Below are 21,265 nucleotides of genomic sequence, written 5' to 3'. Positions count from 1 at the left end.
TATTCACACACATCCTTCTGAACAGGAAACAATCAATCAAAATGCCACCGAAAATGTGTTGAGTACCATTGTTTGCTTGCAGAGCAATTCACTGGTAACATAATATACCTGAGTCATTTGTCGTCATCTTGGTGCCTGGCAAGGATTTACAACATTGTAACTCATTCTGGCAAGACTGTGTTAATCTTCTTTTTTTTTAATTTGTGATGTGGTTTTTGGATATAGTCCCAAGATATAAGAATGCATGGTGTCTGAGTCACTGGATTCGCTTGTCTCACCTGTCAGTCCATGTATAAAACATTCACCCTGATGGACAGTTTGCAGAACAGGACATAAAGTTAGTTCCTTATCATTCATGCAGAAAAAAAGACTCGGTGGTTGGCTTCACCATCCAAGTCATCACTGGATATGGGAGTCTCTATTCTTCTCTTCTCAGAATTTCTTTGGTTTTGAATCATACACTACATTCCATTTGCCCTAAGTCTTTAGAGATTAATAATTTCATTTTTACCCAGACTCATGTATCTTTATACCAATGCTTTAATAATGCCATTTTTAGCTGTTAGCCTAATGCTCTGGGTATGTAGGCCCCAAATACTCACGGTTTGCCTGCTTCCCTAACACCGATTTTGTCCTGAGGGGCTGACCTTCTCAGTGCCAGCTCTGTGAACAGCCCTGGCTATGCATTGAAAGCTTTAGAGTGTGTGCTGATTTCATTGAAAACGTGAGATCTAAGCAGGGAAACTTTTTTGCTTTCACATCACATCTACAGTACTGAGTACTGGCGAGCGAAAGGACACACCGAATATTGTAAAACAGGGGAACCGACACAAACCTGAGCCTCATAGCCAACAGCATTCCTAGTTTTGGTTTGCCGGGCCTTTGTTGGTGGTAATTAGGAAAAGGAGATGTCCTTAAGCTTCTGTGAAGTTCCATGGGGGAATTTTAAAGAGAGATGAGAACCTGGATTTAAACTCTAAGGAAGTAAAGACACTAAGTTCAAACTTGCATTTTCCACTAAAGGTGTTTGGAGTAATGCTGTCTGTGAGTGGCTAAGAAGAACATTCTAGAATGAAAAGTAGGGAGAACTAAAGCAAGAGAAGACAGGTGATGCAGGGAGACAATGGGAAGAGAAAGGCACCAGACTTTGGTACCATGTTGTGCTCTCGGTCATCCTAGCTCTTAAATACCTTGTCTTTGGAATTCGGTGATTCATTGCACGGGCAATGACCATGGGCAGCTGGTCTGGGGAGGGCACTGAGAGCATTGTGACCAGGAGTGGGCAATATAACCAAAATGGGAGAACTGGACAAAGCAGCATGTATTTAACTGATTGCAATTTGATGCAGCACTAAGGTACTGGATGATGGTGGAATACAAATAGGGCAGTATAAAACCAAGATTCGGTGTAGTTACTCTCAGTTTCCTTTAAAGAGAGCATCTAAAAGTTAGACAACAAATACGTGTGCCATTAAAAAGCTTCAAGTAGTAGTTGAGGTATGTAGTGTGAAAACTGAAATTCTCTGTAGCACCCTCGCAAGTTTGCTGCCATTCCCAGAGGGAGTCCCTGTTACCAATGTGGTGTGTCACGTGTCCTAATAGACACACGTATACTTTTCCTAGTCTTCACTCAGAGATCCCGTGTGTTCTGGGTATCACCACCATGTAACCTGTGGTAATACCAGAACATGTTTCATAAGACAGATACTTCTTAAATTGTGCATAGCATCTTCTTCCAGTTCTCTGTCTCTGTGCTTTCACTTAATCTTTCCAGACATAGTTCAGCCTGAGCAAGGTGAAAACCAGGCAGACTCCATGTTTGTGATGCCTGTGGTGGTTGCCTGTCTGCACTTCTGCAGTAACTCAAGAGCGGGTGGCTCATATTTATGTCTAGAGTGAATCGGAGTCAATTATTATTTTTATATTTTCTCTTACTCATGCTTGTTTGCATTCTGAGGAGATTCTTTATTCTTTTTTTTCCACTCTCATAACATTTGGGAGCATGTAGATATGATGTGCAACTGGGTGTGGATTAGGAGAGAGACAGAAAACTGGAATAATCTTCACACTTTATGCATAAATTTTAATTCAGTTACGCATAACTCTTTGGGTATTGTGCTTGGTGCCTTGATAGCTATTGCTTACTTTAATTCTTCAACAGTTGTAGACTCTATTTTTATTTCGCAGGGAAAACTAGCATCTTATATACATACATACATATGCTTACTAGAGACAAACAGTTAAAAGTAACAGAGTCAAGCTGAACTCAGCTCTTTTGACAAATGCATAGTGTCCCAAACGGCATTGAGTGTGAACATGACTTCCCACAGTTCCTCAGTGTAATTATATCCCGGCAATTAAAGAGAGTATTTTTTCTTTATTTTCATTTATATTTTTGTAATTTCTCACCCCAAATGTGTCCAATCTGTTTCTCCTCCAATGGCAGGACTGGGAAAAGTGTGAGAAAGGGATAGCCGACTCTCTGGAGAAGCTCCGAACCTTCAAGAAGAAGTTGTCCCAGCCTCTGCCGGATCACCATGAGGAACTCCACACGGAGCAGATGCGCTGTAAGGTACTGGATGGAGATTGTCCTTGTCGCCTAGCCACATACCTCTGCTGGACTAAGGCTTGTGAGCTCACATCTCAGGGAGATGCCTGGGGCTGTGTGATCATACGAGGTCCTTGGGGAGCCCATTAGGGAAGGCAGCAATGCAATGAGAGACCTCCTTTGCTGATTTCCTGTAGTTGAAGTTATGGGCCAGTTTATGGATTGCCCAGAGGAAGCAAATGAAAAATTTAAGACACAGCATAAAAGATATTTAAAAGCTGAGTCGAGAGCAATAAATAGCGGCTGTCTTTCTGAGACATCCATATGGAAGAATCATTGCAACAAAACAGTCCAGCCTATGAAAGGAAGGATAGGGACTGGGGCAGAAACGCACACCTTACCTGGCAGACCCCTCTGTACAGAACGAAGAAAAAATAGCTGATCTCTATCAAAGCAAGGAGCCACCCAATCCTTAAATTGCTCAGGGCTCTGGCCACTTGCAGACTGTGATTGCCACCTCTGATCACGATTAAGATCATCACCTCTAATTGTACTTGGAAGCAATCAGTAGTAGCACAGACCACTCCCTAGATTATGAGGTTACTAAGACCAGCATGATTCAGTGGCTGTAAGATTTATTCCGTGCACACCTGTGTAGCCAGGCAGAGTGCCTGGCCAGCACTTCTTGGCTGAGTAAAATGCTGATCATATCAAAAGTAACTTCATAAATGCTTTCTTTCAACTTAACCATTTCCAGAGTTTTCACTGTCATTTTTACATTACTGCTGTATGACAATCCCAGTTAAAAAGTTATAAAATGTGTTCATTGAAATTTGAGAAAGGCAGCATTAGGAAAATGAAAAAGTGATACACATTACACCGAAGACAATAAATAAAATATCTCGCTACATTACACTAAGATGCGTGAGAAGGTCAACTGGAGGTGGCTAAGAGGCTAAGGCAGGAAGACCCAGTGTTCAAGTGTTGAAGGAGCTGCGGGCTGTGTTCCTGCCGCCCCAGCTCCTAGTCGCCTGGCTAGCTTATGCCCCGAAATAACAACACACAAACTGTATTCATATAAACACTGCTTGGCCCATTTCTATTAATGTGTGTAGCACCCCAAGGTGTGCTAACCGGGAAGATTCTAGCCTACTTCAATCCTGGGTTGGAGCTTCATCGCGTCTCCCTGGGAGAAGGGAGCATGGCGTCTGAGCTCACTTCCTCTTCCTCCCAGCATTCTGTTCTGTTTATTCCACCCACCTATGTTTTAACCTATGAGGGCCAAGCAGTTTATTTATTAATTAACCAATGACCTTCCTCCATCAAAGGCCAGGATGGGATATATGACTGAGCCCCTGCCTCAAAACAAAAATATATGAAGGCTATGAACATTAAAATGAGTATATTTTTAAACCTGTGTAGTTAGCTGGGTGGTGGCAGTGTAAGCCTTTAATCCTAATTCTCTGGAGACAAAGGCAAGCAGATCTCTCTGAGTTTGAGGCCAAACCTAGTCTGCAGAGTGAGTTCCAGCATAGTCAAGGCTACACAGAGAAACCCTATCTCAAAACAAATGAACAAACAAACACATTAATAGTTAACTACCCAGGTTTTTATTAAAGAACTTATCTGATAAGCAAGAATGGGAATGATCTAATGCTGGATTCCTCCTAAATTCCAGCAATCTCTCATTTGGCATGGCACGTGCTCATGGGGGCATGTGATTTCCCTTCTGCTAGATGAGAAAACGGAAGAGTCTAGAATAACATTAATGTTTCACATTAGTAATTGATAAATGTCTTTGAATTTAAAGACTGTATTTCATCTGTGCTTCCTGAACTAATGGGTAGAATCTGAACCAGTGGTCTTGGGTTTGTATGGTAGTTGTTACTCAGGTGTGTGTGTGTGTGTGTGTGTGTGTGTGTGTGTGTGTGTGCGCGCGCGCGCGTGCACGCACGCGCTTTGGTTCAGTATGGTTTTAGAGAAGATTTTGCTATGGATCCCAGTCTGTCTTCAAACTCAGGGTCCCCATACTGTAGCCTCTGTAGACAGTGCTGGGAGTACAGGTGAGTATCACCACAGTTAACTCTTTCTTTTTAAATCCATAAACTAAATGTGATACTTGACTGGGGGAGGAGCGGGATTGATATTAAAGAGTAAGGTCCTTATACTGGCATAACAACTGATCTGTTTAGAGGTATAGACAGAACGCTGCGTATGTATTTTCCTAGAAAGTCTGGTCTTTCAGCCCAGTGTTCTTATTTTGAGACTCCGTCGTCATCTCCCAAGACACTCGGACAAGTGTCCCGCTTCTGTGTTCCAAGATTGGGAGGACATGGTTCCAGACAATTCCACTGTATTCTTCCCCAAATCACACTCAGCAGCAAAACAAAGCAATTACTCGGAAATTTCAGGCTAAATCCTTGTTTGCTTAAATTGCCTGGAAAGTTAGCCCCAGATACTCCCGTTAATTGTGCCTGCCTTTAGCAACTTGTCTCCGGTGTGAAGAGACCAGAAGGACAGAGAACAGACTGGATGAAAATCTCCATTCATTCACTAAATGAGCTGGAATCTAAAAGCAAGAGCTGGCAGAGAGCAAGGGTGACACAAATTGCAAACCTGGTCACCTGCTAGCACATGGCAGAAACTCACATCTGCTCATTCTAATTTTGCTACAGGGATTTTGTTTTCTTTAAATAATGCCCCAAAAGGACAGGTCCATAATCAATAGCTTCAAAAAATCTCTGATCCTACAGAATGTGCAGCCGGTGGATTATTTTAAATGCAGGAGGAACCGTAGCCAAGCTTGGTATTCATGGTGAAGTATCTGTCACAGAATGTGTCAACTCAAGTGAAGGTCAGCTTAGGAAATTTCTCTTTTAAATATTGCATTATTGTGATCAGGAAAGGGACAAAAAAAACTAACGGGTGGCTAAGGGGTTATGAAGTCAGTTTCGATGTGTTTGTGGTCTCCGGGTTGTAGGGCGATATAAATTTAGAAGAAAGAAGGCCATTGCACTGAACATCTTGGATCTGAAAAGACAAGCACCGCCCTAAAAAGATCAGTGAGGGGTCTAATCGGTGGTAGGAAGGTTTTGCAGTGAGCCTTGGTATTTTATCAGAACATGGAAGGCTTTCAAGTTAGGTGGGATGCAAATAAAACAGAGCTCAAGTTTGGTGCTCAGAAAGAGTGTGTAGGAAGAGAATTATATTAAGAAGGGTCACTGAAGCCCCTCCAAAGGGTTAAAGGAAGGCGTCATGGGGGTTCACGGACGTTTGTTCCCTTGTAGGAATTGGAAACCGCAGTAGGGAGGTGGACAGATGACCTGGCGGAACTGACGCTGCTGAGGGATGCCCTGGCTGTCTACATCAGTGCCGAGGACATCTCCATCCTGAACGAGCGCGTGGAGCTTCTGCAAAGGCAGTGGGAGGAGCTATGTCACCAGGTAAGATGTGGTCTGAACGAGTAAGTAGCTGTTCCAGATGGGAAGGTGGGAGGTGATCCATGACACCAGACAGGCTTGGTCCACTTCGGGGCCCATTCTGTGACTCACCATATAGGCAGAGAAGCCTGTGCTCATCGCCAGAATATTTCAGAAGAAGGACAACTCTATCATCGTATCATACTTTGAACTCATCTATACTGAAGTCTTTCTTTCTCCTTCCCTGCCTGGCCCAAACTGTTGTACTTCCCAGGTGTGAGTTTCCAGCTGAGTCAATATTGGTGGTATGTTCTGGATTTTAAATGTGGAAGAAACACATTGGTTTAATGTTAGTTGCTATTCTGAGTTTTATTTGTTGGAACATTCATAGTCATTTCTCATTAATCCCTGGGTTTATGGCGTTGTTAGGCTTACCTTATTTATTAAACGCCTTTCTATGTGTACAAGTTGCTAAAGGAGATTATAACTTAGGGTTTGGAAGGGAAAGATTGATGCAAAGACGGCAGGAGAGCAACCTGGGTGAAAAGGACTGTCAGGTGACGGTTCACAGTGCAGACTGCTGGCTGCCTGTAAGAGCCTGTGACTGCACTTGGCAGAAGTCTTTGTGCCTTGTTCTTTAGTGTTATGCCCTGACTACCATGCCTGCCACACTGCTGGCTATAATACACCCTGAGTTCCATGCCTGCCACACTGCTGGCTACACCACATCCTGAGTTCCACGCCGGCTACACTGCCCCTATACCACACCCTGAGTTCCATGCCTGCCACACTGCTGGCTATAATACCGCCTGAGTACTGTGCCTGCTACACTGCCAGACAGAAAACGCCCTGGGTACTGTGACTGCCACACTGCCAGCTACTAACACACCTGAGCACCCATGCATGCCACAGTGCCAGCTATAATACTCAGAGTAGAATGCCTGCCACACTGCTGGCTAGAGAACACCTCGAGCATCATTCCTGCCCCCACTGCAGTCCCTAACACATACTTGTTCAACAGATTGGTCATTGCAATTATTGTGAACATAGGCTGTAATAGAAATTCCTTCCATCAAGTTTATAATTGCACTGAAACTAATGTCAGCTTAGAATGTCCTATACAATTATGAAGAAAAATCTGTATGCAGAGATGAAAGCAATATGTAGAGATACTGGCTAGCTCAGGGTGGTGCGCACTGGAGAATGTAGAGAAAACGCTGATTGGAATGGATAAATCTTCAGTGTTGAGGTGGGAAGTGGAGGAGGGATTGTTGTACAGGGAACACGTCTGTCATGACCAAGGTCAAAGCAGAAGGAGGACTGGAGAGATACGGATGTTAGAAGGTAAAGGAACGGGCTAATGGAAGGGCGACTCTGTGTCCATGCAAACTCATATTTCTTCGTTCCTGTACCAATTGATACCTCTTTGATTTTCCATCCTCCCCAGTTGACATGACATTATGGGTTCTTCTCATGCTTCTAGAATCATCCAACAGAGTTTGAAAGGCTCTTTCTTATGGTTTGTTTGATATTAAGAACAAATGTGTTCCTTGAAACCACCCCCATACTTAAATCTAAATTCAGACTTTGCTCCCCTAATGGATCAAAGGAATATTTGCTTGCATGCTTAGAAGATGTTTCAACAGTTGCCCGGGAGCATACCTTGCAAAACGAGGCCTGCAAGAGATGGCCCTCACCAACATGGAAACGTTTTGAGTTCAACATGAAAGTGGCTGCTTTTCACAGAGTGCCCAGTTCTCAGTGATGGCATAAGGAGCCTACACCGAGTTGTTCATAGAGAGAGTGACAATATTAATGATTACACAAATTATTTTTCTGAATGCTTCAACATGTACACATTACTACAATTACCATGTTATAATATACAGGCCTTATCACGATGCACCATATAAATGGAAGGCATTTGATGGGTACTGATAAATAGAAACTATGACAGCATTGCTCATTTGCCTCTATGAGCCTGCTAATCTCTCCTCCCTCCTTCCTTCCCTCCCTCCTTCCTTCCATCTCTCTTTCTCTTTCTTTTTTTTTCTTTTTCTCTTTTAGAAATATTGCCCATATGGCAGCAGTCTTCTTTTTTCTAGATTTATTGATTTATATAGCTATTTTATGTGCACATGCGTATCTCTGGGGGTATGCACCTATACCATGAACATGCAGGATCACACAGAGACCAGAAGAGTGTGCCCAATCCCAGGAGCTAGAGTTAGTGCAGGCGGTGGTGAGCTGTCATGTAGGTGTTGGGAGCAGAGCTCAGGTCCTCTGCAAGTGTAGCAAGCACTCTCAACTGCAGAGCTGTCTCTCCAGCCCTAGTCATTATTTTCCCAATTCTGAGAGAAGGAAAGAACTGCTTTCTCTCCTAACGTCTTTCGGGGATTATGTGGAACAAGTCAGAGCAGACTCATTTCTTTAACAGAGGCTTCAGAGAGCTGTCACTTCCGATTCAGAGCTCACCTCACCTATCCTGGCTAACCTTCACAGCATTCCTTCTTAGAGGCCTTTATCGTGACCCTCCTCTTGCCTAGACTGACTACTTCTCTTCTGGTTTTCTCACCTATTTCCTTTCCTATAATACAACCCCGTGAAGACCTTTTTGGCAATGGTCCACCTTAGTGTCATTAGTCCTATGAATTCCCATTTCCTCCTTGTTCCACACCATCACGGAGCATGCCTAGTTTTTATGAATGTTTGTAGTCTGATCCCAAGACTTTGAGGCCCTTTGATGCAAAGGCCTTTTCTTCGGACAACCAGTGCCTACAACAGTTAAGTGTTCTCTGCATATGGCTAATAACAAAGGCCTTGTACTACATGTATGTCCTAATACTTAGGGTCCTCTGAGGATAAAATAGTGACAGAATTTTAATATTTTGGAAATGAAGAAAACTATGATCATACAATTGTTTTGAATTTGGGAAAATTAAATAACAATGCCATGGAAGTATCATTATTGCTAATTCTTAAGTCAGACATTCACGTGTTCTAAAATCACCCACTAGACTTAGAAAACCCTACTTGAAAACACAGCTCGAAAGTCGCATTTGGCCATGTGATACTCTGTGAAGACATTAATGCCTTGCACCTGTGAGTAGACCGGACCATTCAAAAGAGGAAGCAGCTAGGACTTTTGGTGCTTCTAGAGACTTCCTCTGCCAGAGTCGTAAAGTATGAGCATAACACGTAATTGCCCTGAACCAGTCCAATCTACATGTATCTAAACCAGTGAGAATTTAGCCCTGGGTCTGGCTGGGTGCCAGGATATACTAATTCTCAAGGAGGAGTAACGAGCTCTTAAAGTTGTTGTTTCCGGTGAACTTCTATCAAATACGAAACCACAACAGGAAACAAGCTTATGGCCAGATCCTCGTAAAAGCTGACAAACTCAGCTGAACATAGCCGGCATTATGTCGGCTAAAGGAGGGCACAGCCTGCCCTGCTCGTTTAGAAGCAGCTGATGAGAAGCGAGGCGTAGCTGGGTCCACAGATGAGGATAAGGAAGACAGCCTGTAAGTAGATGCTGCTACAGAGCGTCAGAATAAATGCCGAAGGGGATTAGGTTTTCAGCCAGCCCGGGTGATCTGTTGTAGCTTAGCTCAGCTGTGGATTATATCCCTTTTCCTCCTCTGTTGCTTTGTAGAACCGTGTGTGATTCTAGCTGCAATGTAAATCTACAACACCACACCACCAGAATCGCTCATTGTGTTTGTGTGTGTGTGTTTACGCCCACAATGTCATGAGAAAAATATTTACTGTTAGAAAAAAGTTGTGCTTCCTGTTCAGCTGTCTCGCTCTGGAGGCAATGCACTGTGGTTCTACCCTTAAGAAAATGCAAAATGCGTGCTGAGCTGATAAATAATTTCAGGATTCCAACTGAATCCAAAGAAAGAAATGGTTCATTAAATATAGCCGAAATACTCAGTTTATAAATGGCATCAAATGCCACCCTTCTTATGAATTTACATCTTTGCAGAAAGATCTGGGCCCTGGCTTACACCCAGTGCTGGCAGCCCACATATTTAGTGGTTATTTTTTTTTTCAGTCATAGCTCACAGTAAACAAATGAAAGCAATGCCTTCATAGTGTGAGACAAGCTCGAAGGAGGTGAATTCAAGCTGGTCCCTGTAGATGTTGAGCACATAACTGCTAAGGAGAGAAAAGATCGGACTTAGATGGGGGATTGACAAACCGGTGGTGTACACCAGCCTTTTCTGAGCTGTTCACTTGCCCGTGCCTTCCTGTCTGCACGCCACATCCTGGAGTATAGTGCAGTACTTGACGCACTGAAGATGACTCTTTCTTACAAACACTAAATACCCATGTTTGGAAAAAGTGAAATGTCTATTTACAAACAAAAAGAAGGCTGATAGAAGACACTTGCTCTGGTCTCCTCAGCAGAGTAGTGGAGGCTGGCCTTGAGTCTCAGATGCTTCTTCATGTGATCCTACTGTACACCATAGCCGGTATCAAAGACGCCAGCTTTTCTGATCCTGCCTTTGACTGGCCAAAAGCTGATACCTGAAATTGTCCAGCACCTCCTGGGATAGGGTACACCTACTCCCTGAAGAAATAGGTGCTATCCTTCTGTGATCACACCCTCTGCAGGTGTTGGTGAAGGGGTACCCTAGCATGCATTTTCAGATCATGGCCAACATGTGGAGGAAGCTACTCAAGAGTGGGACAAAGCCATCCCAAACTCTTAAGGAGGAAGCTTCTTGTCCTTAGAGAGGAGTTTCCTGTAAGTTTCTGTATGAACTGAACCCGGGTTTTAGCCACAGCACCCGCCTGCCCGCTCTGGCGCCCTATGATTGACAGGTGGAGAATTTGCAGTCTGAAGTCTTTCAGGAGAGTAGATCCTTCTGTGCTGACTGACACTGCATAGCACAGTCTGGGCAGAGCTCAGAGTAGATGGGCTTTGTCTATGGAACCTTGCAACTTGTATCCCCACCCCAAATGAGTTCCCTGATGCTTGCCTCCTCTGTATTATTCTGCCTCAAAGAAAATGAAATGATAACCTGCGTTGCATTACTGAGGTAACACTGGTGGACTCAGCAGTGGTACCCAATCTAGAGAAGTAGTTATTTAAATAGGATTAGTTAATAACCCCAAAGAGGGAATTTCTAACGAAAAAATTTCCAAAGCTTTGGTACAACAGTGTGGCCCCCTCTTCAGGAATCTCGGGTTCCTGGGGTTGCTTTTATGGAAAGGATTGCGGGCTTGTTAACTGATTCCCAAACTACTCTCAGGCATGGGATCATAGACAAATGGGGTTCTTTGGGACCTAGAATATTGTCTACCTAATCACCAATAGTCAGAGGCAGCATTGCTAGCGGAGAAGCACAGGGTACCTTTGAAGTGTTTTTATTCCCATTAAAAGGAGATTAATTTGAAATGCTTGTTAAAAGTGGAATGTTAGGTGTAGTGGTTCATGCCTATAATCTCACCTCTCAGGAAGCAGAAACATAAGGATGGCCACCTTATATTTGAGGCCAGCCTGGTCTATGTAGCACGTACCATGGCAGGCATGGCTAACACGGGGAAGCATTATGTCAAAAACTAAAACACACACACACAGAAACACACACAATGTAAATGATTTGGGTAAGGTCTGGGAGTCAGAAACTGTAACCCCAGCACTCAGGATGCTGAGGCAGAAGGATCACGCCTTTCAGACCAGCCTGACTGCTAACATACTCTGAGTTTGATGTGAGCTGGAGCCTGACATCCACCGTGAGGTCATGTCTCAAATGCTTAACATACAGTATTTTCCACATAAATTTATTGGAAACTTTTCATAATAAAATATCAAGTTAATAAAATCCCAAATCCAAACGAAGAAAACTGATGGGCTGGCATCTCGCTCAACGGAGTCAGTGACCGGCTGACTGTGACATGGCCTCGGAAGACTGTCCTCCAGCTTTCTGATAACCCCACTAATTGGATTTCATTTTGCCGATAGGCGGTGACTCTCAACTACAAAAGAACATTAACCTTGATTCCAATTTACATGTAACTTTAGGACTAGGTAAACACACAGAGATGGAGACTAGACCAGAGTTGGGAGAAGTGTACAGAGAACTCTTTCTTATATGAGACCCTTTGTCTCTGGACAGACAAATTCAATAGGGTACATGTGTGTTTGTATACATGTATGTGTCTGTGTGTGTGCACATATGTGTGTTACAGAAGGGGATATAGATATTGCTTACCTCCTAGGGGTTGGGTAGTCTGACACCTCTGTCTGTATGCTACACAGACTCCAGGGGAGGGGGGAAGCTAAAATTATTTAGTTCATGTCTGGGCAGCCCCAATTCAGTGCCAAAGGTCTAGAAGTTCCCGGGAGAGTCACTGGTTTTCAGTCCACCTTGGAGAGGTGAAGAATCAGAAGAACAATGTCAGTGGAGGGAGAAGAAACAGGGACAGCCACAGTCTCTCAGGAAGCACAATCAAAGACACAGGTGTATGCTCCATTTCCCTGAGACCTTTTTATATCTGGGCTGACAAATAGAAAATGCCACCCACTTTAAGGGTGGGTATTTCCCCTTCAGCACACAGGTCCTGGGGTATGCCTTCTAGATGATTCTATAACCCATCAAGTTGGCAATCAAGACTAAGGGTCACACTGCTGACAGGCACCGTTATTTGGGGTGGGGTATGAAAATATTCTAAAATTGATCATGGTTATATTTGTGCAACTCTGAATATACAAAAATACATTCAGTTGTATATTGTAGAAGGATTGTGTTAGGTAAATTGTATCTCAATGAAGCTAAACGAAAACAAACATTAAAAAAAAAACCACCTCGTTAGCTCTAGTAATTCCAGATAAAGGACGTTCGGCTTGCATACTCTTCCACAATTTTTAAAGCATTCTGTGCTCTGTACAAGTTTAATGAGAAATTTTGATTATTTATGTATTAAAGGTTAAAATCTGTATCTAGACAATGAAAGCCAAAATTATACAAAAGAAAAAAATGAAAAGAAATGCATTATAAATGGAGAAATAAAGGCACTTGCTTGGGGTAAAATTTTCAGGGCAGAGCTGAACCCCAGGAGTCATTGTCTGCTTGTGGTGGCTGGATTTCTGCAAATACTTCAGCACACAGTCCAGATACAGGAGACTCAACTGCCATTTCCTGTCCTCCCCATCCTGTCTTTCCATCCCTCTATTTTATAAAAACACTTTTTTGTGTTTTACATGTATGAGTGTTTTGCTTGCATGGATATAAATATGCCACATGTATGCCTGGTGCCTATGGAGGCCAAAAGAGGCATCAGATCCTCTGGAACTAGAGTGACAGGGGTTGTGAGCCATCATATGGGTGCTGGGAGCTGAACCGGGTCCTCTGAAAGATCAGCAAGTAGTCTTGACCAGCAAGAGGACATCGTCAGGAGCTGGAGTTTGAGAGGGTTGTGAGCCATCATGTGGGTATTGGGAGATGGACCTGAGTGTCGGTAGGTCAACTTTAATTATCTTTAATTCTCTGCAAAAGCAGCCATTGGGCTTAGCCTTTTCTCCAGCCATCTCCCCCACCCTTTTTTGTTTCCTTTGGTAAATCCTCTATTTCATGCCCACAGGAATGCCCAGGTCCCGCATATTTCAGCATGCCATTTCCTCCTCAGGGTAGGCATTGTTCCCTTGTTGTTTCCCTCCTCATAACCATCCCACTTTAAACTTCCCAGGTCTCCTTAAGACGACAGCAAGTGAGTGAGCGACTGAACGAGTGGGCCGTCTTCAGTGAGAAGAACAAAGAGCTCTGTGAGTGGCTGACCCAGATGGAGGGCAAGGTCTCCCAGAACGGAGACATCCTCATTGAAGAGATGATAGAGAAACTCAAGAAGGTGAGCGGGGTGAGGCAGGGTGAGCAGGGTGATGTGGCCTGGGGCTCCCTTCTTCCCAGTGCTTCCCTGTCTTTCCTGTCCCTGTCACTTACCTGTCCCTACATAGTAAGCCCTGTTTTCATAACATGTGGAAAGGGAACATGGGAAAGACCCACTTACATGCAAAATCTACAGGATGCGTTTAGTTTGCGAGGAAACTGGCTTTCTGCTCTCTGCCCCGGAGGAATCATTCATGCACACCACTTTTCTGTTGGTTTTATTTCATATGAGTTGGTTTTTAGAGGCAGATATCACTAGAGAGGAATTAAAAGGAAAAAAAACCTTAGAAAGAACGAAACTGATTTTTCCCTAGAAAATATGATCTATAGGCCCTCAGTAGGAATGAAGACATTCCTGGAAATTCTGGATTCCTGTTGTTTCAAGTTATCTATGCATTTTAAAATTATTTGGATAGAGGACATTTTTTATATCTAAACAGGGTTCACTGAATCAACTCATAATTTTAAATGTTTATGTGGGTTTCAGTAAAGTTTCTGCATTTTTGAGCAAATACTGAAGTCAGGATGCCCATTTGAATGCCACATTAGGTCACGTATGGTGTATTTTTCATATTTACCTGTATGTTATCTTTCTGGAGCAGAAGCCCCATCAAGCTTTAAACCTGCTGGGAATGTGGATGCTGTCTGTGGAGTTCTTTGCTCTCCCGCTCTGTCCGTAGCAGTGGATGCATAGCAGAAGGGCCTAACTTCTCAGAAGCCAGCACCTCGTGCTTATTGAGCATAGACATGACATTACAGCTTCATTTACTCTGAAAAGCAGGACAGCAGTTATTGGGGAAATTTATCTTTCTCCATTCACGCACATACAGAGTAAAGATAAACTCCAAAGCCAACACATAGCATTCATGACTTTATTAGTTTTCTATATAAATATAAAAAAAATCTCTGACTAATCAACTTGCTTATTTTATGTAGAAATCCTTCTTCCTGGGCCAAGATGATGCAGGCATTATCATAGTATTTATTAATAATGGGGCTTTCCTGGTTGCTAGGTGTCTAGGAATGTTGTATTAGGCAGGTCTATTATACTAGTTACCATCATAAATTCTGCTAAAGGTAATTCTTAGTTACATGTGCCTGTATTCTCATTACTTTTTCCTATGAAATTAAGAATCTATATTTTATGAATGATTAAAAAACTTTCTAGAACAAAATATAGCCACAACTTAAAATTTACTGAAACTTCAGTTTCTCATGGGAACGATTTTATTGTATTATTTGGTGCAATGTTGAAATACTCTTTGGGCAGGTGGGCCTGTCATCCCAGCTACTGGTGAGCCTGGGACAAAAATATCATGTTCAAGGTCTGCCTAGGCAGCTTAGTGAGACCCTGCTTCATAAAAAAGAGCAAAAGCCAACAAGAAAGTGGGGAGCTGGGTTGAGGGGGTGGGGAGAGGGGTTAAGAGAGTGGGGAGTGGTGTTGAGGGAATGGGGATGTACTGAGAATACACCTTGGCAGTGAACCGCCTTCTTAGCATGCATGCAGCGCAGGTTTCATCCCACCACTGCAAGAGTAAAGAAGGAAAAGAAAAGACATCCCCGTGAATACGGATTCTGCTAGTGTGTATAGAAGATGCTATGGAACTCAAACGCTTTACTGTCTTTCTTGTGCATGCACAGCGTCACTAAGAAGGGCTCAGTATTTTTGACAGCATAGGAAAAACCAAGTGACAGATTACCTGAAGCCAACGATTGTTGTCTGTTGGCATTGACAAGCAGTTTCACTTGAATGACAACCCAAGAGCATGGTTTTACTCCAAGTACATTTCAAGGTTTACGATGGCTCTTTTGAAGTCAACATTTCTCATCCTAATTTGGGGATGGAATGTTAAAACCACACATACATGTACTCAGTACTTTCAGTTTTGGATCCCTTTGTGTTGACATAGCATGAACCAGTGGGTGGACCAGACGAGAAGTCCTAAGCATGCCAGGGCAATTGACTCTGAGCAGGAATGCAGCTTCACCTGCTGTCCTCTTTCTTTCAGGCCCCCTTTCTTCAGACAAATGTGTAAGAGAGTATCCTACCTCTAGAGGAATGTAGGAGGAGGCCACTTGTTTGTTCCTGGCTGCTCAGCCCCAAAATAATCACACAGAAACTGTATTAATTAAATCACTGCTTGGCCCATTAGCTCTAGCTTCTTATTGGCTAACTCTTACATATTAATTTAACCCATTTCTAGTAATCTGTGTATTGCCATGTGGCTGTGGTTTACTGGCTAAAGTTCCAGCATCTGTCTCAGGCAGGGCTACATGGCTTCTCTCTGATTCTGCCCTTCTTTCTCCCAGCATTCAGCTTAGTTTTCCCCACCTAGCTCTGTTCCCCTATAGCTTTGTGTTTGCATGGGTTCTAGGGATCCAAATTCAATAATCTCCTGCTTCCCTGAATAGCATTCTCTAGCTTTTCTGGGCATCTACATTCAAATGGCATTTTAAAATTTCATTAGTTTTTTGATGATTTGGTGCCACACACTTTTATCCTCGTCACCCCATCCACCAACGCTTCCCGGGTCTACGCCCATTCCCTACCCACCCCACTTTGTGTCTTTTATTTTTAATACATAAAGGCAAATTGGTGCTGCCCAAATATTCTTGGTTGCATGGTCTTTCGTTGGAGCATCATCAGCTAACCCAGGACTATGCTCTTAGTGAAAGCTATGTCTTCCCTTCCTAGCAGCTCACGATTGTCAATGACTGCAAAGCAAAGGGTGGAGTCTGTGCCCAAATCCCTCAAAACTCATTAATTTTTAATTGTGTTTTTATATTGGTTATAAGGTGGTGGATTTCCTTAAAACTTTTTCATAACCTCTTCATTTGGGTTATCTTAATCCTTAACCTTTCATCTCCTCTACCCTCCCACCCTTATCTGCTTATGCCTTTCCAACCCCAGCCATCTCTTTTCTTTTAGATTGCCTTCATTTTTACTGTCCTCCCTTCCTCAAAGCCTTCCTCTCCACCACATAAGCCGCAGCACACATTTATGTGCTTATGTATTCATTTAGCATTGTTTTTTTGAGAAAGGGACTCATGCAACCCAGACAGGTCTCAAACTCACTCAGTACCCGAAGGAGATTTTGAACTCCTAATTCTCCTGCCTCTACTTCTCAGGTGCTGAGATCACAGGCATATAGCGTTATGCCTAAACTTAGTACCCTTTTAAGTAATAAAAAAAAAGTGCCTTGCAGTCCCTTTAAGAAAATCCATGTAGTAATTGAGTCTGGACTCCACATTTAATTAATTGTGCAATAGGCACTATTAATTCTGTATACATAGACCGATATTCACACAGTGTTCCTCAGGCCTGAGCTGCCTAAACAGTAGAAACTGTAATTAGCCTGTTTCCAGAGGAGCCAGATGAATGCATTAAGAATATGCCTTCTAACCTCCGTGATTGCTTTGATTATGCAGGATTATCAAGAGGAAATTGCTGTTGCCCAAGAGAACAAAATCCAGCTCCAGCAAATGGGAGAAAGGCTTGCTAAAGCCAGCCACGAAAGCAAAGCCTCTGAGATCCAGTACAAGCTCAGCAAAGTGAACGACAGGTGGCAGCATCTCCTGGACCTCATCGCGGCCAGGTAAAAGGACCAGATGCAATAGGATGCCTGTGGGGTGTGTGTGTGTGTGTGCGTACATGTATGTTAATGCCTCTTGGTCCTTATTCATCTCCACTGAAACAGCAGCTCTCAGCCTCCCTGATGCTGCAATGCCGCAACTTTTTAATGCAGCTCCTCATGTCGTGGTGACTCCTCCCCAACCATAAAATTATATTTCTTGCTGCTTTGTAAGTGGGATTTTGCTACTGTTGTGATGTAAACATATTTTTGAAGAGGGATGTTTGTCAAAGGCGTTGTGACCCACAGGTTGAGAACCATGAGGCTAAAGGGCCTGCAGCACCTGGCTTCCTCCTTCTAAGCAACTCTACCATGTTCCTGCTGCTCCCATAAATGACACGCTCATTAACTTCAAATGAATATGGGATGCGGGAGAGAATGGTATGGGAAGGTTCTTCATCTGGGGGCTTCACGGATACCCCAATACTTATGGAAAAGAAAGAAACGCCTCTTCCCCAATATTTGTAGGTGTTCTTATCTGTAGTGGGGAAAGCAAGGAGCTACCACATCCCTGTTATGTGTCTAGTTAGCTGGATGTGGGAATGAGGCTGGCTTTCATCCCTCCTCTTATTCATGAAAATAAACTACTTCATTATTGTAACCCTCTGCTTAGCCACCACGGTGACCATAGTGATGGGCCTCATGTTGGAGAGGCAGATTTTGTGGCATTTATTTTCTAGATGGGCCGTGTGTATAAAAGGGTGGCAAACATAAAGAAAAAACACACGAGGGCCTTTGCCACCAGTTCAAACGCTGGTACAACTTAAAGATGCTGAGGTTATTTTATATTAAAAGAGGGACTGAGTGTGGAAAGGCTTCACTTTAGGTATGCTTCCTTCATGTTGGGAAGCCAGTGCTGAGAGACATCTTTGTCCATTGACTGCTTGTGTATCCAAAGCCTGAGAACAGTGGCCGGTGTTGGGGTGTGGCTCAGTGGGACAATACTGCAGTAGCGTGAGCAAGACCCTTCGTCTGTAAAGTAACCAGAGTGTCACAAAGACTGGTAGGCTCTGAGAACAAATGCCACCAGAGAGGGCCTCCTCCCGAGAATCTGTGGTGGCAGACATGGAGAGTAACTGCGCAGAAACAGTGAGCTCCCTGCTCAGGGTCACACAGGGAAGGAACGACATCTCTCTCTACTGAAATTACCCTGCAGCTGAAATGCCCCACAGTTCTGAATCCCAATGTGATGTTTAGTCTCACTTCTTAGCCACCAAGATCATAATAAAACCTTATTTCAGAGGCAGAAATTGAAACTTCGTGCACTATAAATGCCCTTCCTGGAGAGACCTCCCACAGGGTCAACACCCGGGGGACTTTTGTGTGTGTGTCAGATTCTGACTCATGGAGCAATGTGCTTGTCCATAGAATCCTATTAAACCGGTTAAATTTCTTCCATGAATCTCAGGGCTGCAATGACATGGAGAGGGAAAATGCATTATGCCAAAAATATTTCCCATTGACCGTAACACAGTGCAGTTGTCGGCAGCTGGCTTAGTTTCTGCTCGGTTGTCAGCTGACAATACACGGAGGGCGACACTTGGTCCTCAAAGTCATGTTTGTTTACAACACATGTGTGGGATTTTTCAGGTGAGAATTTTCTAGGCCTTGCTCTATTTTTTACCATCCCCAAACACATAGATAAATTTGATTCCAGCTGTATGTTGATAAGAAAGGGGTGCTCTGCCCAGTAGTCTCTAAGATGTTCATCTGTGGCCGAGTTTCTGTGGGACGCTTTTGTGTCGATATCTTGTCCATGTCTACGCACCTCCTTTAAAAGGAGAGCAGATCACGGGCTGATTGTCAACAAAGGCCACCCTGGATCTAGTCTGCCTTTCAGCTTCTCCCAGAAGTCACTTGGCTATCACATTTGCTCTCTGTTTCCTTGTACACTGTCTTTAGACTGGGTGAACTTCCTCCACACCTGTCTTTGGCTATGAACTGGCAGCTGCATTATTCAGTTCTGCTATTCAGTCCCATTCACGACTCCCCCTTTCCAGCAAAAGTGTTGATTCATGAAAGAAAAACAGAACCTGACACATAGTTTTGGAGTTTTTATAAAAGTTTAATTATATTTTTATTTATGCGTTCTGCACAGAATAGGGGCAGGGGAAAGCTACAATGTCTGTGTGAAATTCAGAGGACAAATTGGAAGAGTGAGGTCTCTTCTTCCAGGAATGGAGTTTAGACCATCAAAGGCTTGCCAGCTCCCTTTATCTGCTAGGCTAGCTCACTGCCCCTCCCTTCTTTTTTTGCTGAGACAGGGACTCATTTCACTCAGGCTTGAACTACATAATAGTCAAGAAAGATCTTTTTTTTTTAATTTATTTATTTATTAAGGATTTCTGCCTCCTCCCTGCCACCGCCTCCCACTTCCCTCCCCCTCCCCCGATGAAGTCCTCCTCCCTCATCAGCTCGAAGAGCAATCAGGGTTCCCTGACCTGTGGGACTTCTGATCCTCCTGCCTCCACCTTCCTCGGTAGTGAGGTTATAGGCACAAACTACCATGCCTACTGTCAAATTGGGAGCCTAGGCCCCAGCCCCCAGGCCTGGTCTGGACTCCAAATCCCAGAAGGCCAGGTCCTGACCACTTCCTAGGGGTGGGGGTCAGGACCACTCCCCATGGTATTTAAATAAGTTCCCAAAAGTTGGTCCCTTTTCCTTCCTCCTGGTGGGTGCTCCACAGCTTCCCGTTCCTCCTCGGGGACACCCAAAAGTGCAGAACTCCCATTAAACCTGGATATTTCTTAATTTGGCTTGTTTTGATTTGGCTTGATTGGGAATTTTGTGCCAGCAGGGAGCTCGAGTTAGGAAATATTCCTAACACCTACTTATTATGTAGTTCTGAGAACCAAACTCAAGGTTTCATGCTTCCTGGCAGAGCACTCTACCAACTAAGCTGCATTACCAACCCACATGCAAATTTTTCATATTTCTTATATGCTTTGTGCAAAGAGTTTGAAAATTCCCCAAATTCACAAAATACGGTTTCCTGAAATCCTAACAAACAAAAAAAAATTTTAAAGATATTATCTTAAAATAATGTTATTTTTAAATACACAAAGGTTTTGTATACATGTAGTGGTGATCAATATTGCCTTGTTATTTTCCATGATGAAATAGTCTGTTGGAAAGTAGATATCAAGTGGTTTCCCACGCAGGCTCCTGCCCCCCTTCCCCAGCAACCCCTTAAAACGGCTACTCATACCACTGAGCTGGCAGACTGGCCCAAACAGGGGGCTCTGCTTCCATTCGCTGCTGCAGTCTGCAGCACTTTGGAAGGTTTTGCTGGTGTTTTGTCTTTTCCAAGTAGCTTTCCTGGTGTAGCTAGGAGCCCACAGGAAAATCTGACCGTCTTCAGGGAACAGCAAAGACTCGGTAGCGGTCACTATTTCTGTGACCCTTTCTTTAGACCTGTAACCCTCTCCTCCAGGCAGATTACACTGAGCTTTTCCCTTCTTACCCTCGTGGCCTACATTCCAGGAGATCAAGCCTGGCACATGCTCATGAATGTGGGTTTTATTTAGAAACATGACCACTTGTGACTGCCCAGTGTCATGTTAACAGACAGGCCACCAGCACCATTTGTCCACCAAGAGCAGTTTCATACTTCCTAGCACACACGAGGGGAGAAACTCTCTTCTCACCCAGGAAGGACTGAGCCTTTTGCTCTGCAGAGCTTGGCTTTTGCAAGCGGAAGCTTCATGGTGGTGGCCCAGGACGTGCGTGCCCTGAGGATGGCGGAGGACGGCAGTGCCGATGCAGATCTCC

General features: G+C 43.7%; 1 protein-coding gene across 7 annotated transcripts in view; it reads left to right on the top strand.

The window, feature by feature from the left end:
- Positions 1-21,265, top strand: part of Syne1 (spectrin repeat containing nuclear envelope protein 1) — a 471,659-nt gene that overhangs the window by 406,080 nt on the left and 44,314 nt on the right. For all 7 annotated transcript variants that reach the window (XM_075949874.1, XM_075949917.1, XM_075949889.1 and 4 more), the window contains 4 exons: positions 2,447-2,572; positions 5,836-5,991; positions 13,666-13,824; positions 17,292-17,458. In XM_075949874.1, the coding sequence (XP_075805989.1) occupies positions 2,447-2,572; positions 5,836-5,991; positions 13,666-13,824; positions 17,292-17,458 (608 nt within the window). The remainder of the gene's footprint in view (positions 1-2,446; positions 2,573-5,835; positions 5,992-13,665; positions 13,825-17,291; positions 17,459-21,265) is intronic.

This window comes from Microtus pennsylvanicus, chromosome 1, assembly GCF_037038515.1.
Source record: "Microtus pennsylvanicus isolate mMicPen1 chromosome 1, mMicPen1.hap1, whole genome shotgun sequence".
Classification (NCBI taxonomy): domain Eukaryota; kingdom Metazoa; phylum Chordata; class Mammalia; order Rodentia; family Cricetidae; genus Microtus; species Microtus pennsylvanicus.
This window is presented reverse-complemented; position numbering and strand designations above follow the sequence as displayed.